Source organism: Brassica napus, chromosome C8 (assembly GCF_020379485.1).
Source record: "Brassica napus cultivar Da-Ae chromosome C8, Da-Ae, whole genome shotgun sequence".
NCBI lineage: Eukaryota > Viridiplantae > Streptophyta > Magnoliopsida > Brassicales > Brassicaceae > Brassica > Brassica napus.
In genome coordinates this window covers 36,814,135-36,839,263 of record NC_063451.1, presented here as the reverse complement: position 1 = coordinate 36,839,263, position 25,129 = coordinate 36,814,135, and the positions used below count along the sequence as shown (strand labels likewise).

The 25,129-nt window shown below is 34.6% G+C and overlaps 5 protein-coding genes across 6 annotated transcripts; 4 read left to right on the top strand and 1 right to left on the bottom strand.

The window, feature by feature from the left end:
• Nucleotides 1–263: 263 nt before the first annotated feature.
• On the bottom strand, nucleotides 264–3,188 carry LOC106412262 (FKBP12-interacting protein of 37 kDa-like). Its single transcript, XM_013853168.3, has 13 exons — nucleotides 2,942–3,188; nucleotides 2,790–2,851; nucleotides 2,546–2,613; nucleotides 2,387–2,423; nucleotides 2,208–2,295; nucleotides 2,061–2,125; nucleotides 1,893–1,970; nucleotides 1,739–1,786; nucleotides 1,385–1,438; nucleotides 931–1,092; nucleotides 774–843; nucleotides 631–686; nucleotides 264–532 (listed from the first exon to the last, which is right to left on the bottom strand). Exons 1-13 carry the CDS (start codon nucleotides 2,976–2,978, stop codon nucleotides 386–388), a joined length of 972 nt encoding a protein of 323 aa, XP_013708622.2. The 5' UTR covers nucleotides 2,979–3,188; the 3' UTR covers nucleotides 264–385.
• A 1,241-nt stretch (nucleotides 3,189–4,429) lies between these two features.
• LOC106416007 (putative methyltransferase DDB_G0268948) lies at nucleotides 4,430–6,669 on the top strand. Its single transcript, XM_013856828.3, has 3 exons — nucleotides 4,430–4,754; nucleotides 5,564–6,190; nucleotides 6,308–6,669. Exons 1-3 carry the CDS (start codon nucleotides 4,605–4,607, stop codon nucleotides 6,461–6,463), a joined length of 933 nt encoding a protein of 310 aa, XP_013712282.1. The 5' UTR covers nucleotides 4,430–4,604; the 3' UTR covers nucleotides 6,464–6,669.
• Nucleotides 6,670–9,405: 2,736 nt separating this feature from the next.
• Nucleotides 9,406–13,148, top strand: LOC106414151 (protein NRT1/ PTR FAMILY 8.1-like). Of its 2 annotated transcripts, XM_048764623.1 has the most exons (5): nucleotides 9,407–9,800; nucleotides 9,919–10,028; nucleotides 10,126–10,343; nucleotides 10,637–11,190; nucleotides 12,133–13,148. In XM_048764623.1, exons 2-5 carry the CDS (start codon nucleotides 9,923–9,925, stop codon nucleotides 12,965–12,967), a joined length of 1,713 nt encoding a protein of 570 aa, XP_048620580.1. In that variant the 5' UTR covers nucleotides 9,407–9,800; nucleotides 9,919–9,922; the 3' UTR covers nucleotides 12,968–13,148. The 2 variants fall into 2 exon arrangements, with proteins under 2 accessions (XP_048620581.1, XP_048620580.1); XM_048764624.1 differs by having other exon boundaries at nucleotides 9,406–10,028.
• A 6,436-nt stretch (nucleotides 13,149–19,584) lies between these two features.
• Nucleotides 19,585–21,528, top strand: LOC106411666 (ataxin-3 homolog). The gene is made up of 2 exons (XM_013852471.3): nucleotides 19,585–20,000; nucleotides 20,758–21,528. Exons 1-2 carry the CDS (start codon nucleotides 19,746–19,748, stop codon nucleotides 21,358–21,360), a joined length of 858 nt encoding a protein of 285 aa, XP_013707925.1. The 5' UTR covers nucleotides 19,585–19,745; the 3' UTR covers nucleotides 21,361–21,528.
• A 317-nt stretch (nucleotides 21,529–21,845) lies between these two features.
• On the top strand, nucleotides 21,846–24,621 carry LOC106415578 (histone-lysine N-methyltransferase family member SUVH9). Its single transcript, XM_013856329.3, has 3 exons — nucleotides 21,846–22,670; nucleotides 22,814–24,050; nucleotides 24,313–24,621. The coding sequence occupies exons 1-2, from the start codon at nucleotides 21,968–21,970 to the stop codon at nucleotides 24,010–24,012; spliced, it is 1,902 nt and encodes a 633-aa protein (XP_013711783.1). The 5' UTR covers nucleotides 21,846–21,967; the 3' UTR covers nucleotides 24,013–24,050; nucleotides 24,313–24,621.
• Nucleotides 24,622–25,129: the final 508 nt, after the last annotated feature.

Here is a 25,129-nt window from a genome sequence, read left to right as displayed (position 1 = left end):
TAGTATAGTATAGAAAGAAATATTTCTTTTAAAGATTCATCTTAAAAGGTTTACGGCTACTGAAATCTCAGGGCAGGCCTTGAGCACACTGTAACAATGCGCAACTCCTTTACAGAGCTTAAACCTGAGTTTATGGATCAGAGAAGATTCACGCGGCTTAGGGTTAGGTTAGCACATTTCTTATACTAATCAATGAAATGTTTTGAGATCGGTTTGGTCGGAGGATTCGGTTTGGATTGGTAGTTACTTTGTGGATTTTTAAAAGGAAAGAAGATAAATTCAAATTAAACACTTAAACGAGAAAAGACAAAATTTTGAGAGATGTAAGGAAAAAAATTGCAATCAACTCTCAAAATGTACATAACATCTTTTGATAGCAAACTCTTTATTCTCCACCATCAATTTCTTTTGGATCTTCATCATCATGAGCTTCATCATCTTTCTTGTCAGCCACAACCTCCTCCTCCATCCCCTTCTTTACTCTCTCTAGCTCCTTCTCCTTCTCTTCTAACTTATCTTGCAATATTATCACCTGAAAAATCATCATCATCATAAGCTTTGTCTCATCAAAATCCCATTTCCATAAAAAAAAAACTAAAGGAGTTAAAGAGGTAGACAAAGGATCAACACCGTTTCGTTTGATCTCTCAGCATCATTAGTTAATCCTTCCATGTGTTTGAACAGTCCTGCATTCAACAAAACCTCTCAAGTTCTCAACAATCCAAATTCCATATGTACCAGAAAGAAAAAAAAAAACATTTTTGCTAAGTTACCTTCAAATTGCTTTCTAAGTTCTGCGTTTTGAGACTTCTGCACTGAAAGCTTCATTGCTAGTTCATGAATCTATACATCAAACCATCAGTGTTTCTTCTTCGACATTCCAAAATAATTCCTAGAATGAAGATTTAGAACAGAACAAGCTTATGATACCTTTCCTTCAGCAGCTTGGCGTCCAATCTCCTCGTTTTCCTCTTGCAGGGTTTTGCACTTTTCCATAAGCATCCTGCCCTTAACCCCCAGAGGGGTGAAAGTAACTGCTGTATAACTATCCTGGAGTTCCTTGATCTTCTTGTCTTTTTCCTCAACTAGATTCTGTCGTTAAAACATAAACAAGAAACACGAGGTCCAATTTTCATGTCCTCATCATCCTTTATTGTTACAAAAAGAAAAAGAAAATTGTGTTTCTGCAACTGTATCTACAGCCTAAGAGAAAATTGAACTTTTTACCATGGATCTCCAAATGAATAAAATAAGAGTCAAGTGTAAGGAGTCATCTTTCACGTATTTTAAATCTCAAATAAACTTTGTTTAGTTCCGAATCATCTATGGAATTATATTACAACCAATGCATTCATATTGAAGATAGAGAAGAGTAGGTGCAGACCTTCAGACGTGAAAATTCTTCATGAATGGCTGGATCCAGTAACAACCTCCTCGCCTACAAAGTTAAGCCACAAACAATTAAATTACACTGTTATCTAGCTCTTTTGAGCTGCTATAATGTATATTGACAATAACCATTTCTTATATTTCAGACTCATGAACAATTAGATGCCCAGGAGAAGGTTTATAAGAAACATCACTAATCATCGTACCTAGCCTATGAGGAATGTCAATCCTTAAAGGAGCACTATGACATAAGAAAAAAAAAAGAGTGGAAGATTATATCTAAAGAAGTGCAAATTTCCTCTACAAATAACCACCTACTTCAGAATGAAAACATTTGGAAGAAGTGTACCTGCATTGACGCTGGCTTGAGTTGAGATTTCAAATCGCGAACAGCTGACTAGAAAACACAAATCAAAGAGTATGTTCAGCGACATTCATTATATGTAAATGGTCAAGAAAACATGTGGACAGTAGGCAATGAATTGAATTCCTTGAGAAACTACCTTTAATTCTGCCATTTCTTGTTCCCGTTTCGCATATTGAACAATGCATGACGCTTCTTTCCTCTTGGCGATTTCTAACTGAAAGGGAAATAATAACCATCAAACGGTGTTTACAAACTCAAGACCTTGGTATTGATACATAAAACACTTAGTACTCCAATGCCAAACCTGTTCTTTCAAAGATCTCTCAGAAGACTTCAAATTCTGGATGTAGTCGATCAAAAACCTAGGTTCTGAAAGGAACATCACCCAAACATCATCACAAACTCAAAAGTGCAAGCTAGCAAGTAACAGTATTAACTGGAGAAGGCTAACCAGGAGATTTTCCAGCGGGTACAAAGGACTCGTTCTGAAACGCTGATTTCCACTTAATAATCTCTGTTTTAGCTGATTCAAGCTCATTCTGACCAGAAAAAAAAAAACAATAATAGTTAGATCGATACAAAAGTGCTACAGGGAACACTCAAATATCAAACAGATTAAGAGAAAAATACTTGGCATGAAGCAAGCTCGTCTTTACAATTCTTAAGACTGCCACAAAGAGAGAGAGAGAGAGAGAGTAAAAAAAGAAGGTTAGAACTATACATCAAACTAAACACACACTCTCTTTCTTTTTTGCTCTTTACTAGTTTGAAGGATGGATAAAAAAAAACCTCTCTCGGAGTGATAATATCATGCTAGTGGTAACACCAGGGGCATCCTCCTCAGCTTTGGTACGACCCTGTGTGAAGATAAACAAACAAAGCTTCTCTCATAAACCAAACTATAGTGTTAGCATATGAGACAGAGAGTGATGACAGCAAAATGTATAGACATTCAGAAGCAACCCATAAGTAGATTTAGATATGAAACTTATAAAGTCCAAAACTTTTCAATGATTAAAAAAAAAGGGGGTACCTTTTTGGATCCGAAGATGTCATCTTCATCGTCTTCAAGATCATCGAAGCTTCTTTTACTACCTGTAAGAATTATACGGAAGAAAGTGAGGATAACTCCACTCAAATTAGGCGATAGAGTATCAATGTCATGACTCGATAGGTGTGAGAGACCTGAAGCTCTGGCGGCATTGGTAGAGGGAAACTCCATCCGGGCACCGGAAAAAAAACTTGAGATTTCTATGGTGGATTTGTCGATTTTGGAGTGACGGAGAGGTTGCAGCGGAGTGTGTGATGGGAGCGACGGCGGTGTAGGGTTTTAGGGTTTAGTTTTTTTCTTTGGAAGGGGGAGAGTATAATTGGGTCAACCCGGTTCTCTGGATACGGGTTTGTTCTACTTTCGCATTTCTTTGTTTTTGTAATTAAGTTGGGAAAGTCCCCTTCGTCCATCGGTTTTGATTAAGAGTTCATTAAGGCTAGGTTCGCGGGTCAACCCGCCCCGACCCGCCCCGCCCCGCCGCGGATCGAATCATTTTTTCGATTCAAAAACTCGACCCGCATAACCCGCAAACAAAAACTTTTATATCCGCACCCGCCCCGCCAAAACCCGCGGGTAACCCGCCAAACCCGCTGGTAATATTAATTATATTAAAAATAGTTATTTTAATTAAAAATGATTATTTTCTAATTATATAATAATTATTTTAATTAAAAATAATTATTTTTTATTTATATAATAGTTATTTTTAAAAAATACTATTAAAAAAATATATTTATAATTAAAATTATACAAATATTTATTGTTTTTTATATATTTTACGAAAAAAATGTTTTTTTTTTCAAAAATGTTTTTTTTTTTAATTTGCGGGTTGGCGGGTACCCGCGATTCAAATTCGGCTGACCCGCACCCGCCCCGCTCAAAATAATCTCGATCCGCACCCGCACCCGCGATTTAAAAATTTCAAATGGTTCGACCCGCACCCGCCCCACGGCGGGTCAAACGGAGCGGGGCCCGTGGGCAATGATTAAAATTTCCAGCTCTAGAGTTCATTAATGCTTCTACGCTAAGAAGTTTAGGATTCAAACTCCAGAAAATTCAAATTATGCAGATTATGGAAAAAAAAAAGTTACAAAAGATCTTCAGCATGGTGCAGGACGTATCATCGAACATGGATCTCATAAGGCGGTTCGAAGTGACGCAGGTCAGACATGTATTCACACAAGGTGGTAGAATTGTCGGCTGTAGAATCGTCTATGTAATATTTTTCATCGTTGTAATAGCATAATTAATCAGACGTTAAAAAATATATTTAAATATAATAATAATTATTTTATGTTTTAGAAGCAACAAAATTATCGAATGTTCTATATACAAAAAATTATTACGTTGTCAAATTTTATAGGATTTAACTGAATTGTTCAATTATAATCATATTTTGGGTTCTACATTAATAAATTAAATTATTTATTTGTTAAAACATGTTGAATAGTAATTAAGGATCCGATATATTATGTAATAAAAAGAAAAATTAAAACCAAAAAATGAATGAATATAAGTAAATCTAAAAAGAAAATAATTTACTCGTTTCGTGGAACATGGATGCAGGTTGAATTTTCAACAATGTTTATGTATTCAAAGATATCTCAAATAAAATAAAATAAAAACTTAAAAGACAACCATATAGGACTACGATAAAACTCTACCACACGCCAAATTTGACTTCATTCAACCATTTTTTTATAGATCTACATTAACAAGAAACTTGTATATATATAGAAGCTCCGGAGTTCAGACATTCAAAGCAAGAAAAGTAAACAAGATAGAGAGAAGAAAGTAATGGCTGCCTTATCAGAGAAAGACGCTGCAGCTTATCTGGACGCAAGGCCCAGATATCCCATCGATTGGTATAAGAAGATAGCCGAACGGACACAAGACCACAAGTTTGCTTGGGATGTCGGAACTGGTAATGGTCAAGCTGCCATTGGGGTAAACTTTCTAATTCTCTGTCTTCTTCTTTAGACTTGGAAAGACCTGATCAAACCTTTCTTTACTATGATCTGAACTAGTTAGTATGATTTGTGAAACGATACATAGATTTATTACGCTGATAATTACAGCAAAAAGATAACTATTTCACTTATAAGAGGGTTCTTTTGTTATTTTAAAGAAGTCAAACTTGGCGGCGTCACACTGATTGTTGTTTATTTTAGGCTCTTGGTCTTTGTTATTTTTTTATTTGCGTACGTAGTTTGTTTTTCTTTTGTTTGACTAAAAAATGTGTGTGAAGAAAAGTTACACATAAAAAGGAAATATAGAAAAATATCATCACAGATACCATAATCTTTCACGACTTAGAACTTATAAACAAATGAGCTTAGCTTTTGCAAATTTTGGAAGAAGATATTAAGGCACAACTCAACAAGAGGATTAGAGGAATACATCATCGATCGATGTTTTATCCACGTGGTCTCATTATGAATTGTTATGTAAGAGCATGATTATTGGAAGGTTCTTAAGGTGGAGTTTTTAGCGGAATATAAGAACCTGACTTTTAACTTTTAACTAAAAAAGTTAAGAACCGGCTCTTAAATAAGAGTTTTAAGAGACGGTTCTTAGCTTTTGTAGTTAAAAGTTAAGAGACGGGTTCTTATATTCCGTTAAGAAGCCATCCTAAGAACCTCCCAATAATCATGCTCTTAACAGCTTTGTTATGCATGATATAACAGGAGAACGTCTCCTATTAGCGTTGAATACTTTTAGATAACAAAATATTAATAACGCTCTGTATTTCACAGCTTGTTGAACATTACGAGAATGTGGTGGCTACCGATATAAACGAGGCGCAACTTAAACGAGCAATCAAACACTCAAGAATCAGTTACCATCACACTCCAAAAAACATGTCAGAAGACGAAATGGTGGCTCTAATCGGTGGAGAAAACTCTATGGATCTCATAGTTGCTGCACAAGCTGTCCATTTTTTCGACTTAACCATATTTTACAATGTTGCAAAACGTGTACTTCGTAAGGAAGGTGGCCTAATCGCCATTTGGGTCTACAACGACATCATTATCTCCCCCGAGATAGATCCCATAATGAAGAGCCTTGTCGACTCCACCCTTCCTTTTAGAACTCCTGTTATGAATTTGGCGTTTGATAGTTATAAAACGCTCCCGTTTCCTTTTGAGAGCATAGGTATGGGATCTGAGGGAGAGCCTGTTAGGCTTGACATTCCGCATAAGCTTTCTCTTAAAGGGTTCATAGGATTCTTGAAGTCGTGGCAGCCTGCTATGAAGGCTAAGGAACAAGGAGTGGAGCTTGTAGATGAAGATCTTATAGCCAAGTTTGAGGAAGCTTGGGGTGATGAAAACCAAGTCAAAGATGTTTACTACAAGGCTCATATGATTGTTGGGAAAATTCCGGTAATTTTTACAACATCTTAAACATACATCAAACATTTTAATTAATTAGCATAATTACACATTGTATAATATTAGTCATTTTACTTATTAGTGTTTGGTGGACTTGTTATTGAGCAGGAAATGAGAAGTGAATCTGATAAAGTGTCTGAAGACAGTAACAAAGACAACTTGCTGCAAACCGATGTTGGGAGAAAGCAAGAAAGGCGACAACCATCAGAAGAAGAAAATAGACAAAGTAAGAAACAAAACACAAGTGAAGATGAGGCATGCTAGAGAATAATGTGTGGTTAGCGATTTGAGTTATTAAAGTTTGTATTAACGAAAAGATGAATCATCGCGTCAGTATTTTAGCAATTCAATAAGGGGTTTAAATAAATAAAATCTTTTAAACCATTTGAGAAAGCAATAGTGTTGCGTTTTTTATCTCTTTTTTTTTCAACAAGAACAATGTAATAAAATAGTTATGTTTTTGATATCAATATTCGTTATTGATAAAATTAAAAATCTTAACGGAACGCCTTGGTTTTCCTGCAAACCTGAACCACGGTCAGCATGTAATAGATGGTCTTGGCCTAGTGGTAAATGGCTCATAGCTATGAGTATCGTCCTGGGTTTGATTTTCCTTGGTCACCCAGGACGTTTTAAGTGGTAAGAAAACGTGGATCCTGCGGACCTCATATTGATTAGTCCTTGGATCTAAAAAACATTTGGGATCACACTACGGTTATAAAAAAAATGTAATGAATGAACTTGAGAGTCGTGTAACATGCATGCCAGAGTTACTGAATTCGGTTTGAAAGAAAATACCCACTCCGTTACTAAATATAATATGTTTTAGATAAAACTATAAAATCATATATATATATATATTATCAAAAAAAATTTTATTTAAAAGTGTCATTAAAACTATAAATTTTGAAACCCTTTAACAAAAAAAACTATAAATTTTACTTACTAAAAGAACTATAAGTTTTAAAATTACTCAATCAATTATAATATAAATTATAAATTATAAATGATTATACAATTTTTGATAGGGTTAAAATTTACCTAAAAATGAATCATTTTACATATTGTAATATTGAAAAGAGATCTCTGATGTATAAGGCCCTGGTCGGTAAGGTGATGGAAGTAATAAATATGATTGGAAATCACTCATATTTGATTATACCATGGATCCAAAACATACTCTATAGAATTATACATATATTTTTTCTTTCAAAATTGCTCATAAGAAAGATAAAAACAATAGTAGTTTAGTTTATTATTATTTAGGTAATTTTCTTTGTTGTGTATCATTTTGTGATTTTTGTTGACAAAAAATAATAATTTATTTTCGTGATATTTAATAAGATTGCCAAACACACACACATATATATATATATAGTTGACATAAAGAGATCTTATTGTAATGATTATTTATTAATTTATACTCTTTCCGTTTAGCAAAAAGATTAATAAATTTTTTGAAATGCATTTATGTTCTTATTAATTATATATATTTAACGTATTTGAGATAAATAAAAATATTTCTATAATCTATGCATTTTATAATTAATATTAATTTTAGAATAAATATAAATTGTATTGAAATTATAAAATGACAATTTTTGTATGATAAAAAAAAATAACACTTTTTTTGTAAAGGTGGGGATATAATTCAGTTAGATCTGTAGTATCTTACAACAAGATAATAAATTATGGGACCATAATTAGTTCTCGCAACTACCTTTCATATCAATGTTAAAGTCTTTATTAGTTTCAGCGGTAGGACACCTCTATTACAAAGCTTTAACTTTTAATTAAATGATCTTTGATTAGTCTTTGGTTCAGTGATGGGTAACGAAGTCCGTCAATCATTTATACTATGTGCGTAGTTCACGGTTCTTGGCAGAGATGTTAAGATGGTAAAACCCAACCCATTTAAACCTACCCCATTTAAGATCCACTCCATTTAAAACTCATATCCATTTAGACCCATTTAAAAATAGGTCTATTAGAGGTACGCATTTAGAACCCGTGAAATTTACATGTACCCATTTAAATTCATTTAGACTCATTTAAACTATTGTTGATTTAATTAGAATTTTTTTAACTTTAGGCTCTATTGGCAGAAATTATATGAAACAAATGAAAAAATTAACTAATTTTTATTATATAAACGTAAATCAAATTATCTTCGTAAAATCAACTTTTTCCGCCAACCGTAAAACCAAGTTTTTTCGCCAACCGTAAACCGAGTTTTCCCTCCAAAACTGTAAAATCAAAATTTTCCGCAAAACCGAAAATCAAGTTTTCCGCCAAAACCGTAAAACCGAGTCTTCCCGCCAAAATCACAAAATCGAGTTTTTCCGCCAAAATCAAAAATCGAGTTTTTCCGCCAAAACCGTAAAATCGAGTTTTCCCGCCAAAACCGAAAACCGATTTTTCCAGCCAAAACCGTAAAATCGAGTTTTCTCGCCAAAACCGAAAATCGAGTTTTCCCGCCAAAACCGTAAAACCGAGTCTTCCCGCCAAAATCGAAAATCGAGTTTTTCTGCCAAAATCGAAAACCGAGTTTTTCCGCCAAAACCGTAAAACCGAGTTTTCCAGCCAAAACCGTAAAATTGAGTCTTTCCGCCAAAATCACAAAATCGAGTTTTTCCGCCAAAACCGTAAAATCGAGTTTTTCCGCCAAAACCGAAAATCGAGTTTTCCCGCCAAAACCGTAAAACCGAGTATTTCTGCCAAAATCACAAAATCGAGTTTTTCCGCCAAAACCGTAAAATCGAGTTTTCCAGCCAAAACCGTAAAACCAAAATTTCCCGCCAAAAACGTGAAAACGAGTTTTCCCGCCAAAACCATAAAATGAATTTTTCCGCCAAAACCGAAAATCGAGTTTTCCCGCCAAAACCGTAAAATGTGTGTTTCCGTATTAACCGTAAAATCGAGTTTTTCGTCAAAAACACACAATCACATTTTTTCACAAAAAAATAATTAATTAATTATATTAAGTTAAATGGGTTAAAAGGATATCCATTAATTTTCGGTAGAACCCATTTAATAAATGGATCTTAAAAGGATTACCCATTTAAAACCCGAATAGCTAATTGGATCTAAATAGACATTTGTTTTTTTTTTCAAAACCCATTTAGGCAAGCTGGTTTCAAACCCATTTTAACATCCCCTAGTTCTTGGTGATAATATTCACCCTGTGGCGACTGCAACGCGTAGTTTGTGAAGGAGAAAACCAATTTTTTTTCTTTGCGACTCTACGATTATTCACACTTGTGTGTTTTCTTCTTGTTTTTAATAAAAATCAATTATTATAACTCCACTAAAGTTCGGTTGGAGGATAGATCTTCAATTTTCTGCAACATCCTTCGATATGGTAGTAAACTTTGAGGTCAAAACAAATAATACCCAAATCTGAAAATTACAAAACATCGAGGACGAAACTGCAAACATAAGGAAAGAGAAGAGAAGAACACTCCTTTCTATTTTCTTGTGTTTATATAAATAAGGAAAGAGGTGTGACAGTAGAAACAGAGCTCTGCAACTTTTCAAGCTCATACTCATATTCTGACAAGTTCAACCACCCTCAAGTTCTACTTTTGTCTCTTCATTCTTGGTAACAATAATTCTTGGGGTTTTACCAGAATCTTGAAATACTCGTAGCATGGAGTTTGTACTTGATTTATTCTGCATATTTCACTCTAAGCATGTACTCGGTTATTCATTTTTGTTAGTATTATGGAAGAAAGTGATGTGTATACGGAAGATGGAACAGTCGATATTCACAAAAATCCTGCAAGTAAGAAGACAACCGGAAACTGGAAAGCTTGCCGCTTCATTCTTTGTAACAATCCTTTCATTTGTTTCCTCAATATCTTTTTGCTTTATGGGTGAATAGATTTGATCACTGCTTGTGTGTTTGTTATATTATTGTTCTTTAGTCAACGTGTGCTGTGAAAGATTGGCCTACTATGGAATGAGCAAAAACCTTGCGGACTATCTTAAGAGTCGTCTGAATCAAGGCAACACTACTGCTGCGAATAACGTCACGAATTGGTTTGGAACATGTTATATAACTCCTTTGATTGGAGCCTTTCTAGCTGATGCTTATCTTGGACGTTATTGGACTATCGCAACCTTTGTTTTCATCTATGTCTTCGTGAGTCTTATTTTTTCTGCTAATGACTTATCCTTAAAATATCAAGTTTTGGGTGTGTTAATGAATGAGTCCCATAGTTCGGGAAATAACTAATTAATATATAAAGCTTTAGGCCAATCTAAATCCATGTTAAATCGGAATTTAATATGATATCAGAATCACCTGATAATAGACCAGTTTGTGGCATGAACAGAACCATCTAGTTATTTCCAATTGATTTTAAATTAGAAGCTTCTGGTAATTCTGAATTTAACTTGGTGGAAGTAAGAGGTTTGTTTTTCTCTCTCTCGCAGGGTTTGACTCTTTTGACGTTATCAGCTTCAGTTCCTGGACTTAAACCGGGTAACTGCAACAGCGATACATGTCATCCGAGTTCCGATCAGACAGCTGTTTTCTTTGTTGGGCTTTATATGATCGCTCTTGGAATAGGTGGTATAGAACCATGTGTTTCGTCCTTCGGAGCGGATCAGTTTGATGAGAATGACGAGGCCGAGAAGCTAAAGAAAAGCTCTTTTTTTAATTGGTTTTACTTCTCCGCTAACGTTGGGGCTTTTGTTGCTGCGATTGTTATTTCCTGGATACAAATGAACATAGGTTGGGGATGGGGCTTTGGTGTCCCGACCGTGGCCATGGTCATTGCGGTTATGTTTTTCTTCTCGGGAAGTCGTTATTACCGACTTCAGAGACCGCAAGGGAATCCACTCACACGGATATTTCAGGTTATAGTTGCAGCCTTAAGGAAGATGAGTGTTGAGGTTCCAGAGGACAAGTCTCAGCTCTTTGAAATTGCTGCTGATGCGAGTAATATCACTGGTAGCCGGAAGCTAGAGCATACAGACAACTTAAAGTAAGAAACAAAAGTTTCCATGATTCCAACTAGGCATAAGCACATTTACCCAGAACCCAACCGAATCGAAAAACAAGGTTCGGTTTGGATATGAATTACTTGAGTCAGTTGAGTGGATCATATGTGTACCTCTAAAACCGGAAAACTGAAACCAAACCGAAAACCGAACGGATACCCAAATATACGTAATCAAATACCTATAAATATTTAAATAGTCATTTTTAAGTTTTTGTCACAAAAATAGTCCTAAAAAGATAAATGACCAAAATAGCTTTTTTTTATTTTGAAAATTTTAATATTTATTTTTTATTTTAAAAAATTTGAATCCATCCCCAAAACCCAACCATTTACTCTAAACTCTAAGTCTTATACTAGTTAACCCTAATGATATAAATGCATAATTACCCTTCAATAAAACTTCTTTTGGTTATTTTTTTTTTGGAGATTTATTTTTGTGAAAATAAATTAAAAAGATCTATCTAAGAGAATTTATCTAAATATATTAACTCTACTTTAATTTTAAAGTAATCAAATGTTTTCAAAATATGATTTATAAGCCGAATTACTTGAAAAAACAAATTATCCGAATACCCTTTTATCCGAATATTTAAAATTACTTGAATTATCCAATTATTTTTAACCGAAAATCTGAAAACATGATATTTAATCCAAAAACTGAATTATCCGACTTCTGACCCGAGTTAATAAAACAACCGAACTGAAATGGACCCAAATGTATCTCACATTATACTAGCCGGTTCTCGATCTTGTTATCCAAACTAAACCAAATTTTCTAAGTACCAGATGAATTCTATATTCCTAAAACTGAAAAACCGAAAACCAAAATAAACTAAATCGAACCAATATCAGAAATGGCAAGGCCAAATTCCATCTTTGTCCATCTTTCTTACGAGGTTCTAACATAAGTGTTGAACAAGTTAGGTTTTTCGATAAGGCAGCTGTTGAGAGTCAATCCGATAGCATCAACGACGGTGAAGTGAACCCTTGGAGACTCTGTTCGGTAACAGAAGTCGAAGAGCTCAAGTGCATAATCACTCTTCTTCCATTTTGGGCCTCAGGGATAGTCTTTGCCACAGTGTACAGCCAACTGAACACATTGTTCGTCTTACAAGGAAACACAATGGACCAACACATGGGGAAACACTTCGAAATCTCATCAGATTCCCTCTCACTTTTCACCACGGTCAGTGTGCTCTTCTGTACTCTTGTCTACGACCAGTTCATTGTCCCCTTCGCAAAAAAGTTCACACGTCAAGAGTGTGGCTCCACTCAGATTCAACGTATGGGAATAGGTCTCGTGATCTCAATCTTTGCCATGATCACTGCAGGAGTCTTGGAGGTCGTTAGGCTCGACTACGTCAAAACTCACAACGCATATGACGCGAAAAAGATTCCCATTTCGATTTTCTGGCAGATTCCTCAGTATTTTGTAGTTGGGTGCGTAGAAGTTTTCACTTTTATAGGCCAGCTTGAGTTTTTCTATCACCAGGCGCCTGAGGCGATGATAAGTCTCTGCTCGGCTTTGTCTTTGACAACTAAAGCGCTTGGGAACTACTTGAGCACGGTTCTTATGACGGTTGTGATGAAAATGACGAAGAAAAAGGGCAAACCGGGTTGGATACCGGATAACTTGAACCGGGGTCATCTGGATTACTTTTTCTATTTGCTGGCAGCTCTTAGTTTCCTCAACTTCTTAGTGTACCTCTGGATTTCTAAACGCTACAAGTACAAGAAAGCTATAGGTCGAGCACATTAATGAAATAAACTGGATGCCAAGAGATTTGGTCTTGTGATTCTTCACAAGGTTATGTAGACTATGCATATATGTAAAGGATAGATTAGTCAATACTTAATCCCTAATCCCCTCACATAAACTCTCTATATATTGTAAAATTATAAATATTACTTGTGGTATAAAATATATAAAATTATAATAATTTTGATAAATTAAATTTGTTGATAAAAAAATGATTAGAGAACTTGTGATTGGTTGATTTGGAAGAACAACATTAAATTTTATTACATTATATTAATTATCTTAACACATGCATTTCATAATTATGGGGGAAAAAAACTACAATGAGTTGTGATATATTTGTAGTATCTATGTCAAAATCAGAAAATAGTAAGTTTGAAAAGATTCTATTATATTAAAGATTGGATCAAATAAAATGTTTAGAGCATGATAAGAGCCGGTTCTTAGTTTTTTTAGTTAAAAGTTAAGAGACAGGTTCTTATAGTTCGCTAAGAATCTCACCCTAAGAACCTCTCAATAATCATGCTCTTAGAATTCTGTCATTCTCATTATTTTTACTTATTTAATAAAATTCAAATAATAGTATAAATTTAAATTGATGACTCATTAATCAAAATCATATGCACATGACAAATAAGCAAAATTATCTAAAATCATGGAGAATATGACATAAGCAAATTTACTTCAATCAAAATCATATGAACATGACAAATAAACAAAAATATCTAAAATCATGGAGAACATGACAAATAAGCAAATTTATTTCTCAAATAATAGTATAGATGACATGTAAAATCTAAAAATCTTCATAAAATTTATGACTTTACGACAAAAATTTATGACAGTTGAATATATCTCTAATAATTTTATCTACAGTTTCAAAATATTGTTTACACATTGTTAGAACTTTATCCATATATATAATGGGTTGAGATTCTTTAATCAAAGAAAATATGTTTTAAGTGAACCAACATTTATCGAACATGTTGATTGATTTATTTGAATTTGAGAATTTTAAAAGTAATTATGTGGACATGTTAGTATATTGTCCTAGATAGTAGAATATTAAACAATAGTGATGTTAGTTTTAGTATTATATGTACACTAATACATAATATAATTTCTGCAATTTAACTTGATTGGAATTTACGAAACAATTTATTATCATGGAAAAATACATGTATATAATATAATATATATTTTGTTTTATATAATAATAATCACCCAAAAGATAATTTGATTGGAATTTATGAAACAATTTATTATCATAGAAAAATATATGTATAATATAATATATATTTTGTTTTATATAATAATAATCACCCAAAAGATAAATATTAATTGAATAAAAAAGAATTGAATTCATATTATCATTATCAAAAAATTATTATTTGTTGTGTTATTATCCAACATTAATAAAATATAGCGATAGATAATTGACAATATAATAAATTAAATTAATTATTCACTAAGGGTATCAACGATTTTACTGGTCTAATTTTTAACATGAGAGCTCAATTGTGGAAAATCGCTTCGAAAATAATAACACCTAACATTTTTTCTTAAATGCTAACAAATATATACACCTAAATATCATTTGTGATAGGATATGTCTCGCACCCTATGCAGACTAATATATACACCTGACATTTTTAATTCTTATATTCATTTTTATTAAAACATTATTATATTAGATAAAATTTTAAATTAATGTTATAAATATAAAACTTCAGTATTCATATTGGTAATCAATGTATTAAATTATGTTCTTTTGTTTCATAGTTTTATTTATGGGATGTGAATTTTGGATCAAAAAAATTTAGTAATAATCAAATTAGGAAACTTGGATTTAAAATTACACACATATTGTATTTGGTCTAAAAAATCTAGTGACACTAAAAAGATTATAAAAAATTATAAGCCATAGAGAAGATAGTTTAGATTTTGGTACTACAGAATAAACCGAATGGATGTTATTTTTAAGAAGCCGCAATATATGGATATGTCTAAGTATATTAACCGATCCAACCAAATAAACCGAATAAACCAATTAATTAAAATATATATTAGTATACTTATATATAAGTTTTATAATAATATGTTTTGGGTCAATATTTCCAATAAAAATAAAAAAAATAGGCTATAATATTAGTCATTAAATCATAAATTAAATATAAGATAAACACAATCATGATATTATCGGTATATATTGTTTATATCTATTTATTAATTAACTGTTCTAAAGTCGTGATAATTATATATTAAATTATATTTTAAAAATAATATGTATATATATATATATATATATATATCATTAGAGCAAGTAAATGTTTATTAATTATTTTAAATACATGATAAATAAATAAATAAATAAATATATATATATATAAACATAAAAATTTAAACAATAATATTAATTAAACTAATAATTTATACTAAAATCATGTAAAAGATGATAAATCAGAAAATTCACTAAAATTATGGAGAAAATGACAAATAAGCAAATTTACTTTTCAAATAATAGTATAGATCACTTTCTATAATAAGATTAAGCCTTATCATCTATAGTGATTTAGATTTTGGCTCAAAACTTCAAAAGTATTTGCTTGTGATTTGTAAATGTAGATACACATGATTTGGGTTTTGTTGATTGTTTTTATTTTCTCTGAACACAGGGTTTTGTTGATTGTATTTTTTTATGGTTCATGAATAGTACTACCAAAATGTAGATACACATAGGGGTGTTCAATCCGGTAAAACCGAACCAATTAAAACCGAACCGAACCGAAATAGAAAAAATGGTTTGGATTTGGTAGTACCGAATATACCGAATGGATGTCATTTTTAAGAAACCGTGGTTTATAGATATGGTTTGGTATATAAACCGATCAAACCGAATAAACCGAATAAACCGATCAATTAAAATATAAAGTATAAGTATATGTAAATTATATAATATAATTAATAATATATGCCTAATTTATTTTATTGGTATGATCTTCCTACTTAAATGTTTATTTTAGTTATTTAATATTTTATTTTAAGTTCAAAATTTTTTTTATCAAAGTAAAAAAACATATTTTTTACTTTTTTGTTTAATAGTATTATGGATTACTGGTATTTCTTACTTTTATTCCATAAAACTATTACTGTTATTAAATAAATATGTTTACTGATTATTTAAATAGTAAAATAAAAAATAGATTATTTAAAAACCAAAATATCGCCATGTTATAATTAAATTTAAAGCCGATATCTAATCTTATAAAGTAAAATTCACAAAATATTTTAAAAGATAAATATATTTACGGGTTTTTGGTATAAAACTGAATAAACCGAAAACCGACGGTATATAAACCGAACCAAACCATATTAAATATGGTTTTAATATGGTAGATATTTTTTATAAACCGAAAAACCGAAAAAACCGAACCAAAACCGAACCGATATCCGGATTGAAAAAACCGAACCGAAATCATACACATGATTTGGGTTTTGTTGATTGTTTTTATTTTTTCTGACCACGGGGTTTTGTTGATTGTATTTTTTATGGTTCATGAATAGTACTACCATTTGTTTGTAAAATGTTTATTTGATTTGGAAAAGTTTGGAACTTTGGATAGTGGAGTTGAATAGTTGGAAACACATCCATGGTTTATTTTGCTTTGCTTTGCACACTTGTTGAAGTCAATTACTTTTACACTTGGCAGACACACACACACACATTATAATGGCATCTGATTTTTAATTAAACTAGATGAATGGCCCAAGATTTGATTAGCAGCAAATGGTTCTTGACAGAAACAATAAATGTATTTCGGTAATATAAGTTGTCAACTTTTTTAAAGCATTTCTATATATGCTACTCCATCCTTTTAAAAAAATATATATATTTTACGTTTTTCACACGTATTAAAAAATATATTAAAACTTGATCGTAAATGTATTGTTTTTTGTAAATAACAATTTTCCATAACTTTTAGCCGATAGAAATCTAATAAACACCATTAATATTTTTTTAAATTTACAATTTTCATTAAATAATACATTGAAAAAGAAAAAAAAAGTATCTTTTTGAAACAATTTTTTTTAGAATGTAGATCTTTATGAAACGGAGGGAGTATCATCTATAATAATAAATGAGACTTTTCTCCCTCCTTATGAAACCACATCATAATGTGCATAGGGCAAAAGGGGACACCTGTCATCTATTATTTTCGTTGAACAAACATCATTATTTCTATGTGGGCTCAGCACTTCTATATTTTTATTTGTGTGTTTGTTGGGTTTTTCCATAAAATATCACACGGCTCATCTTTTATTAGGGTTTTTCCTATTCCGATCACAGACAAACTCCGCTTTTCCTCTTTCACTCTTCGTCTCCTTAACACTCCGGCCATCTTCTGTAACTTCAGCCGTTTTGGTGTTACATCCCTTTAATCTCACATTTATTTTGAATCCACTACTCATCCCACTATCTATTAATTAAACATGTTATTATCAGTGTAAAGGTAACCGTTTGAAGCTCAATAGTATAAATGTATTTCTTCTATGCGATGAAAAGCCACACTGCTGGGAAATCTGAAACTCCAGACATAGTAAAGCTTCGATTCCAGATTCAGGTTTTGTACTTACCCTAGCGTTTCCTCTCACTCACACAAAAAATAAAAATAAAACTCATGGCGTCGCGGAGAGTTATCATCACTTCTCCGTTCATCTTCCGCCAGATCTGCCGCCAGATTCGTAAGCCGAAACCCTGGGCTTCCGTCTCCTTCCCCAGCTCGATGCATTGCTTTTTTTGGGGACATCTTCGGTCGCGTCGCATGATATTCAACCTCTTCACCGGCTGCGCAATCGTCTACTCCAGCTAAAGATGAGGCGAAGAAGACATATGATTACGGAGGCAAAGGTGTGATCGGAAGGGTTTGTCAGGTCAATGGTGTCATTTTTGATGTGAGATTCGAAGATCAGGAGGGATTACCCCCGATCATGACTTCTCTGGAGGTGCATGATCATCCCACGAGATTGTTGCCTGAGGTGTCACATCACTCGGGTCAGAATGTCGTCAGGACTATTACCGGCATTAGGAACTTGAGCATCTGAAAATGCATTTAGAGTTTATTGTGCAGCGTTGTTGTAGATAAATATTAACATTTGGAACTTAATTTACACTAAATTGTTCTCCACCACTTGCTGCTTTATTAGCCAATCGAGCTTTTATGGCTGCAGCAGCCATCTGTTCTAAATAATAACATGTTGATGGCACAAAATATTTCTTACTTTATATATCATTCACCAGAAGAGTCAATTGGTTAACCAGATTTTTTTTATGCACCTGTCAATTAAAGTTCTTCAGGCTGCATTGTAGGAAAGTAGTCAGTTAGATATATTAATTATCTTCACTAACAATTCAACCTTAAGGGTTTTTTACCTCTCTCCAACATAACCAAAAATCCTGAGAAGATATCTAAATCAATTTCACTTCTTTCCTTATGGTTTTAAGAAGGAAATAACACATGGATGCACATTAGTTTTCTGATCTGAACCCTCAGCTGCCGTGAACGTTTAAGACATTCAGTTATACTTTCAGCATCAAACGGCAACCAAATTTTATTCTACAAACGACCATTAATATTAGGTTGACTGAAAACTATTAACTAAATTTCAGTATGTGATTAATAGTTAACTGATACAAGTAAAATTCTTTCACAGCTTTTACCGGCATTGCAACAAAAGAATTCAAATAACTTGCATGGTTAAGCAGGAAAAAGATAGAACAAGCAGCATATATGAACTTTGTTCCCCCCATCGAGAAGAAGCTCTCTATAATGATACAATCATTGTAAACATACTCTTCATATAAAAATTTGTAACTCATTTTGAAAATTCTAATTAGTTCTTTTCGATTAACATGATTTATTTTATTGATCTTCAAATATGACAATATATACATATATATATATATATATTCAAATAGTAATGATAAAAAAAATATTAAATTTTTATGTGTGTACCTAACTTAAAATATTTTTTTATTACAGTGAATCAGGTGCATCAAATAAATCAACAGTTTAAATAAAAATGTATAAAATAAAAGGTATAACAATCATATAAAAAGAAAAATAACATAAGCTAACACAATCAACCGCAATTGTTTTTAAAAAATATTATTCTTATTATCATAGTCAAATTAGAAAACCATTTAAAAAAATAAAACAAATTCATTTTCATGAAAAACATTAATGGTCGAACAAGTATATAATCCCTAAATGGAATAATAAAATAGATAGTAATTTAAAAAACAGTAATATTTAATACTATTTAAATTAAAATTTCAAAAATTTGTTAAATATTTGTTCACCCGACACCCTAGTATATCATAAACCAAAATATTACATATAATAGTTTTTTTTATATAAATATCTGCTTACTAAGTTGAAACTAAGTGTAAAAAAGTAAAAGCATCTAATTACACAAGTCAAATCCAAGAATTTAAATTTAATTTATTTTAGCTTAATAAGGAGAACAATTTCGTTAAAAAAGTCATGACACATAGTCTAAGCACGTGGGGGAAACATTTTTATATAAAACGATGATGACAGGGGGGGGGGGGGGTGTAAATATTTTATTTCCAACTTCGCATCTCGTCCCATTTCTTTCTTCTGCTTGCCTTTGTAATTGCTTGAAGGCAAAGACTTTTCGCATCGCTCCACATATATATATATATCGTCACGGATTCTTAAGGAGATTAGGGTTTTGATTTGAATCTCGATCGACCATGGAGCGACCGAGCAACGGAGGAATCTTGTACCACGAGGTTCAGGAAGCCAATCTCTGCGCCGTTCACTGCGTCAACACGGTCCTACAGGGACCTTTCTTCTCCGAATTCGATTTGGCTGCCGTCGCCTCCGATCTCGACGGGAAGGAGCGCCAGGTCATGCTCGAAGGCGCCGCCGCAGGAACCTTTTCCGCCGGCGATTTCTTCTCTGAGGAGTCTCACAACGTTTCCCTCGGCGGCGATTTCAGCATCCAGGTACAAATTGCCATTTCTTGAATGCCTCAAGATTTAGGGTTTCGATTGACGCACAAGTTTAAAGATTCGAACTTTTATAGCTAAGTGCTACAGATCGAATCAAGTTGATTACAAAAGTATTGAATTGAGATTAGTAATGGGCTAAGATTGACTTTTATGTTTGTATCTCTTACTCACTTCACGTTTGATCATGATCGTATCGTGTAAGAACTAAGAAGTATCTTATCATCTATGGTTAGCTTGAAAACTAGTGGCTTGATTAGTCTGCTTTGACACGTGTCAGTTTTGCTTGCAAGTTTTGTGTGTTGTTTAAGTGCTGAAATGGAAACCTTTTGAATGCATATCTGTGATCTTGAAGATGAATACACCAATTCAAAGATTTGAACTTTTGTAGCTAAGTGCTACATATCTAATCAATAAATGATAACAAATATAGTGAGTTGAGATTAGTAATGATGCAGTCTCGGACTTTTATAGATTCTTTACTCATGATTTCGGAGACTTTATGTTTTGGTATCATTGACTCACTTCAGGCTTGGTCATCTATGGTTCCTGGATAGCTTGAATACTAGTGGATCGATAAGTTTGCTGCGACATGAGTCAGTTTTGCTTGCATGTTTTGTGTGTTTAAGATTAAGTTTAGAAGATAGCAAACCACTTATTGCCCTGAATAGAAGCTTGGAGGTTTATGTGATCTGTATAGCATCTAAAAGCTTCAGACTTTTCACTGAGGAAGCTTTGTATTTTTGATTGACAGGTCTTGCAAAAGGCTTTGGAAGTGTGGAATCTACAAGTGATCCCTCTCAATTGTCGCGATGCAGAGCCTGCGCAGATAGACCCCGAGCTTGAAAACGCATTCATCTGCCACTTGCACGACCACTGGTTTTGCATAAGGAAAGTGAACGGAGAATGGTATAACTTTGACAGCCTCCTCGCTGCACCGCAGCACCTATCGAAATTCTACCTCTCTGCGTTTCTAGACTCTCTCAGAGGCTCGGGATGGAGCATCTTCATAGTGAAAGGAAACTTCCCGCAGGAGTGTCCCCTGTCTTCTTCTGAGGCTTCAAACGGTTTTGGTCAGTGGCTCTCTCCTGAAGACGCAGAGAGGCTGTTAAAGACCACGGGGGCTGTGCGGAGGAGTTCTCCTTCTTCTACCGTTGGAAACAGAACTAGTGATAATGTCGATCAGCAGAGACCATATGAGGCATTGTCGCGGGAGGAAGTGAGGGCTTTTTCGGAGATGGAGGATGATGACTTGAAGGCAGCGATTGCAGCGAGTTTGCTGGATGCTTGTGCGGCTGGTGCTAATCCTGGAGCTGTTGGGTCTTCTTCTCAAAAGGAAACTGAGAAACAAAAGTAGCAGAGAAAATAGAGAACCAAGGCTGCTTCATTGATGTGGGTGAAAGGAACACTCACTTGATTCTGTTTTTGTTTTTGTTGTCTAAAAATTTTACATACAGAACATAGAAGCTTTACATCGACAGAAACCAAAGGGCTTGTGATAATATGGTGTTTTGTTTGAGTTTTTTTTTTTGGTAAATCAACCCATCTTTCCTTCTGAAAATCTTAAATGCTTAAATGGTAAATGTTTCAAATATTTTTTTATATATTCTCATTTAAGCAAAATTAAAATAAAATAGATAAATACTTTTTTTTTTCTGCGACATGATAAATATGAAATACTGCTTTCGTAAGTTTTTAATTCAGTATTTTTTGCTTCAATACTTTTACAACTGTAATTGATTTTGACAAAATAATAAATAGACTAGAAGGGATAATACTTTTAGTTAAACAGTAAATGTTTCAAATGTTTGTTTATATAGATCATTTAAGAAAATGAATCAAGCTTCTTCTCGGCTTAAGCTTGAAGAACCAAAAAAAAAAAAAAAAACCCTATTTCTTCGATTTATCGCTCAAAACCTAGTTACCCCTTTCTTCTCCTTCTTCTCCTTGAAAGAAAGAAAGAGATGACTTCTCACATACCTATGGTGATCCCTAAGCCGGAGCCAGTCACTGATTCCTCCCCACAAACTCCGATTCCACCCTCATCCGTCTTCAATTTCAACAACACCACCCAATCTCCCCTCGACCCTAACTTGTACACGGAGTTCAACAACGTCGCCGAGACTTTCCGCTCCGCCTTCGCACAGCGCCTCAAACGCCACGAGGACGTCACGGTTCTCGATTCCCTAACCGGCGCCATCGTACCGGTTCCCGAGGAGCAAGATCCGGATCCGGATCCGGTCAGTTACCCTTCGCAGTCCCTCAAGCCGCGTAAGCCTCAGGAGCGCTCGTCTGAGCTCGTGAGGATCACCGACGTCGGCCCCGAGGGAGAGAGGCAGTTCCGGGAAGTCGTGAGGAAGACGAGGATGATCTACGACTCCCTCCGGATCTTCTTGATCCTCGAGGAGTCGCGCGAAGACCTCGGAAGGAGGAGAGGCAGGCCCGATAGCAAAGCCGCGTCGATGATGAAAGAGCGTTTCCTTTGGCTCAACCGCGACAAACGCATCGTCGGTTCGATCCCCGGCGTCCAGGTCGGAGACATCTTCTTCTTCAGGCTCGAGCTCTGCGTCATGGGGTTGCACGGACAGACGCAGGCCGGGATTGACTATCTCATTGGCTCCCGCAGCTCCAACGGAGAGCCGATCGCCACCAGCGTGATTGTCTCAGGTGAATATAAACCGGTTCAGATAGAGTCCGGTTTAGTTAGATTAATTATGGTTAATCTTCCTTTATAGAATCAGCTTAAGGTGTTGATATGATATCAGAGCACTCTAATTCATTCTCTTATTGATTGATTTGATTGAATTCAGGTGGTTATGAGGATGATGATGATCAAGGGGATGTGATTATCTACACGGGACACGGAGGGCAGGACAAGCTCGGGAGGCAAGCTGAGCATCAGAAGCTGGAAGGTGGGAACCTCGCTATGGAGAGGAGTATGTACTACGGGATCGAAGTGAGAGTCGTTAGAGGTTTTAAGTACGAGAACTCTGTTTCTAGCAAAGTTTATGTTTATGATGGGCTGTTTAGGATCGTTGATTCTTGGTTCGATGTGGGGAAGTCTGGGTTCGGTGTTTTTAAATTTAGGCTGGAGAGGATCGGAGGGCAGGTGGAGATGGGGACGTCGGTTTTGAAGTTCGCCAAGACGCTTAAAACCAACCCTTTGTCTGTGAGACCGAGCGGTTACATCAGCTTCGATATCTCCAACAGGAAGGAGAACTCTCCTGTGTATCTGTTCAACGACGTTGATGACGATCAGGAGCCGTTGTACTACGAGTATCTCGCCACTACTTCTTTCCCTCGCGGCATATTGAGTAGTAGTAGTAGTGGTGGTGGTGATAACGCGAGTGGGTGCGGCTGTGTCAACGGCTGTGGCAGCGGCTGCATCTGCGAGACGAAGAACGGAGGCGAGTTTGCTTATGATTACAACGGGAATTTGATAAGAATGAGGCCGTTGGTGCATGAGTGCGGACCGGGGTGTAAGTGCCCTCCGACGTGTCGGAACCGCGTGACTCAGAAGGGTTTGAGGAGTAGACTGGAGGTGTTTAGGTCGGTGGAGACTGGCTGGGGGGTTCGGTGTTTGGATATATTGCACGCCGGCGCTTTTATCTGCGAGTACGTCGGGGTTGCTTTGACGAGGGAGCAAGCCAACATTCTGACAATGAACGGCGATACTTTGGTGTACCCTGCTCGGTTTTGTTCTGATAGGTGGAAAGATTGGGGAGATTTGTCTCAGGTGTTTCCTGATTACGAGCGGCCTTCGTATCCTCAGATCCCTCCGGTTGATTACGCGATGGATGTTTCTAAGCTGAGGAATGTTGCTTGTTACATAAGCCACAGTAATGATTCGAATGTGATTGTACAGTTAGTACTGCATGATCACAACAATCTGATGTTCCCTCGTGTTATGCTTTTCGCTGCTGAGAACATTCCTCCCATGACTGAGCTCAGCCTTGATTATGGAGTCTCTGATGATGAATGGAGCCCCAAGCTCGCCATTTGTAATTAAAACTATCAGGCCGCCGCCGCCGCCTTATTTTTTCCAAGGTAAAAACACTAAGTTAACGGTTTTAATAAGTTTCACAAATGAAGCTTGTAGTAGTGTTATGTTAATTGATAGAAGAAAGAGATCATAGGTTGTTGCAGGTTGTATCACGCTATAAATGTGCGTAACTTGGTCTCTGATTTCATTTAAACAACCGTGTTCGCTTGAATGTGATTATAATCTTTGCTAGCGAGTTTCTTCTGTTTTTGCTTGATGAGTTCTATTGTCTTCATCTGATGCCGTTATTGATTTGGTTTCTTACAGATTGTAATCAAAGCCGTGGTAAAAAATCGTTTTTTGGTTGGTCGCATGAAGTAAGAAGATGAAAGCAGTTTGTGGCAGAATCAAGGTTTGATAGAGACTCCATTCCTCCCATTTGTGTACGTTTTGATGTTGTTTTGTGTATGTTTGCACAATTTGGGAGTCAATGTTTTTTCGGGGTATTAGTGTACAAAACTCAGAAGGATGTTTCTTTGTCTGTGTCGGTTTGCTATTGACATGTCTATGAAGTGAAGTGAAACAATATTATCCTTCTTGTCTCTCTCAAAGTATATAAGAATGCTGCTTTATTGATGTGGGTGAAGGAACATTCACTTGTTTTTGTTTTTGATGCCAACAAATTTGCATACAGAACGTAGACGCTTTACATGGACAGAAACTAAACGGTTTGTGATATGGTGTTTTGTTTTGACTTCTTTTTTTGGTAATTCAAACCATCTTTACTTTTAAAAAACTTAAATTGAGAGATCAAACACCAATCCACACTCCAAATTCAGCTTCAGCTAATCTATGGTCATATTTGTCCATGTATTGTAAATCTCTCTCTCTCAAGAGTCTTGACTCTATAACCTTTTTCTCCTAATGAAATGAATCTGCAGTTGCAGATGTGATTCTGTAGAGGAAGAAGAATGTATAATAGAGTTGTTATGGATGGTCTTTGAGAGTTTTGCTTACACAATTTTCACTTTTCCTCAGGTCCAAATCCAGCATCCCTTCATTAAATACTGAAATGGAAAATGTTTCAAATATTTGTTTATGTAATCATTTAAGAAAATTAAGATAAAATAGATTAATACTTTTT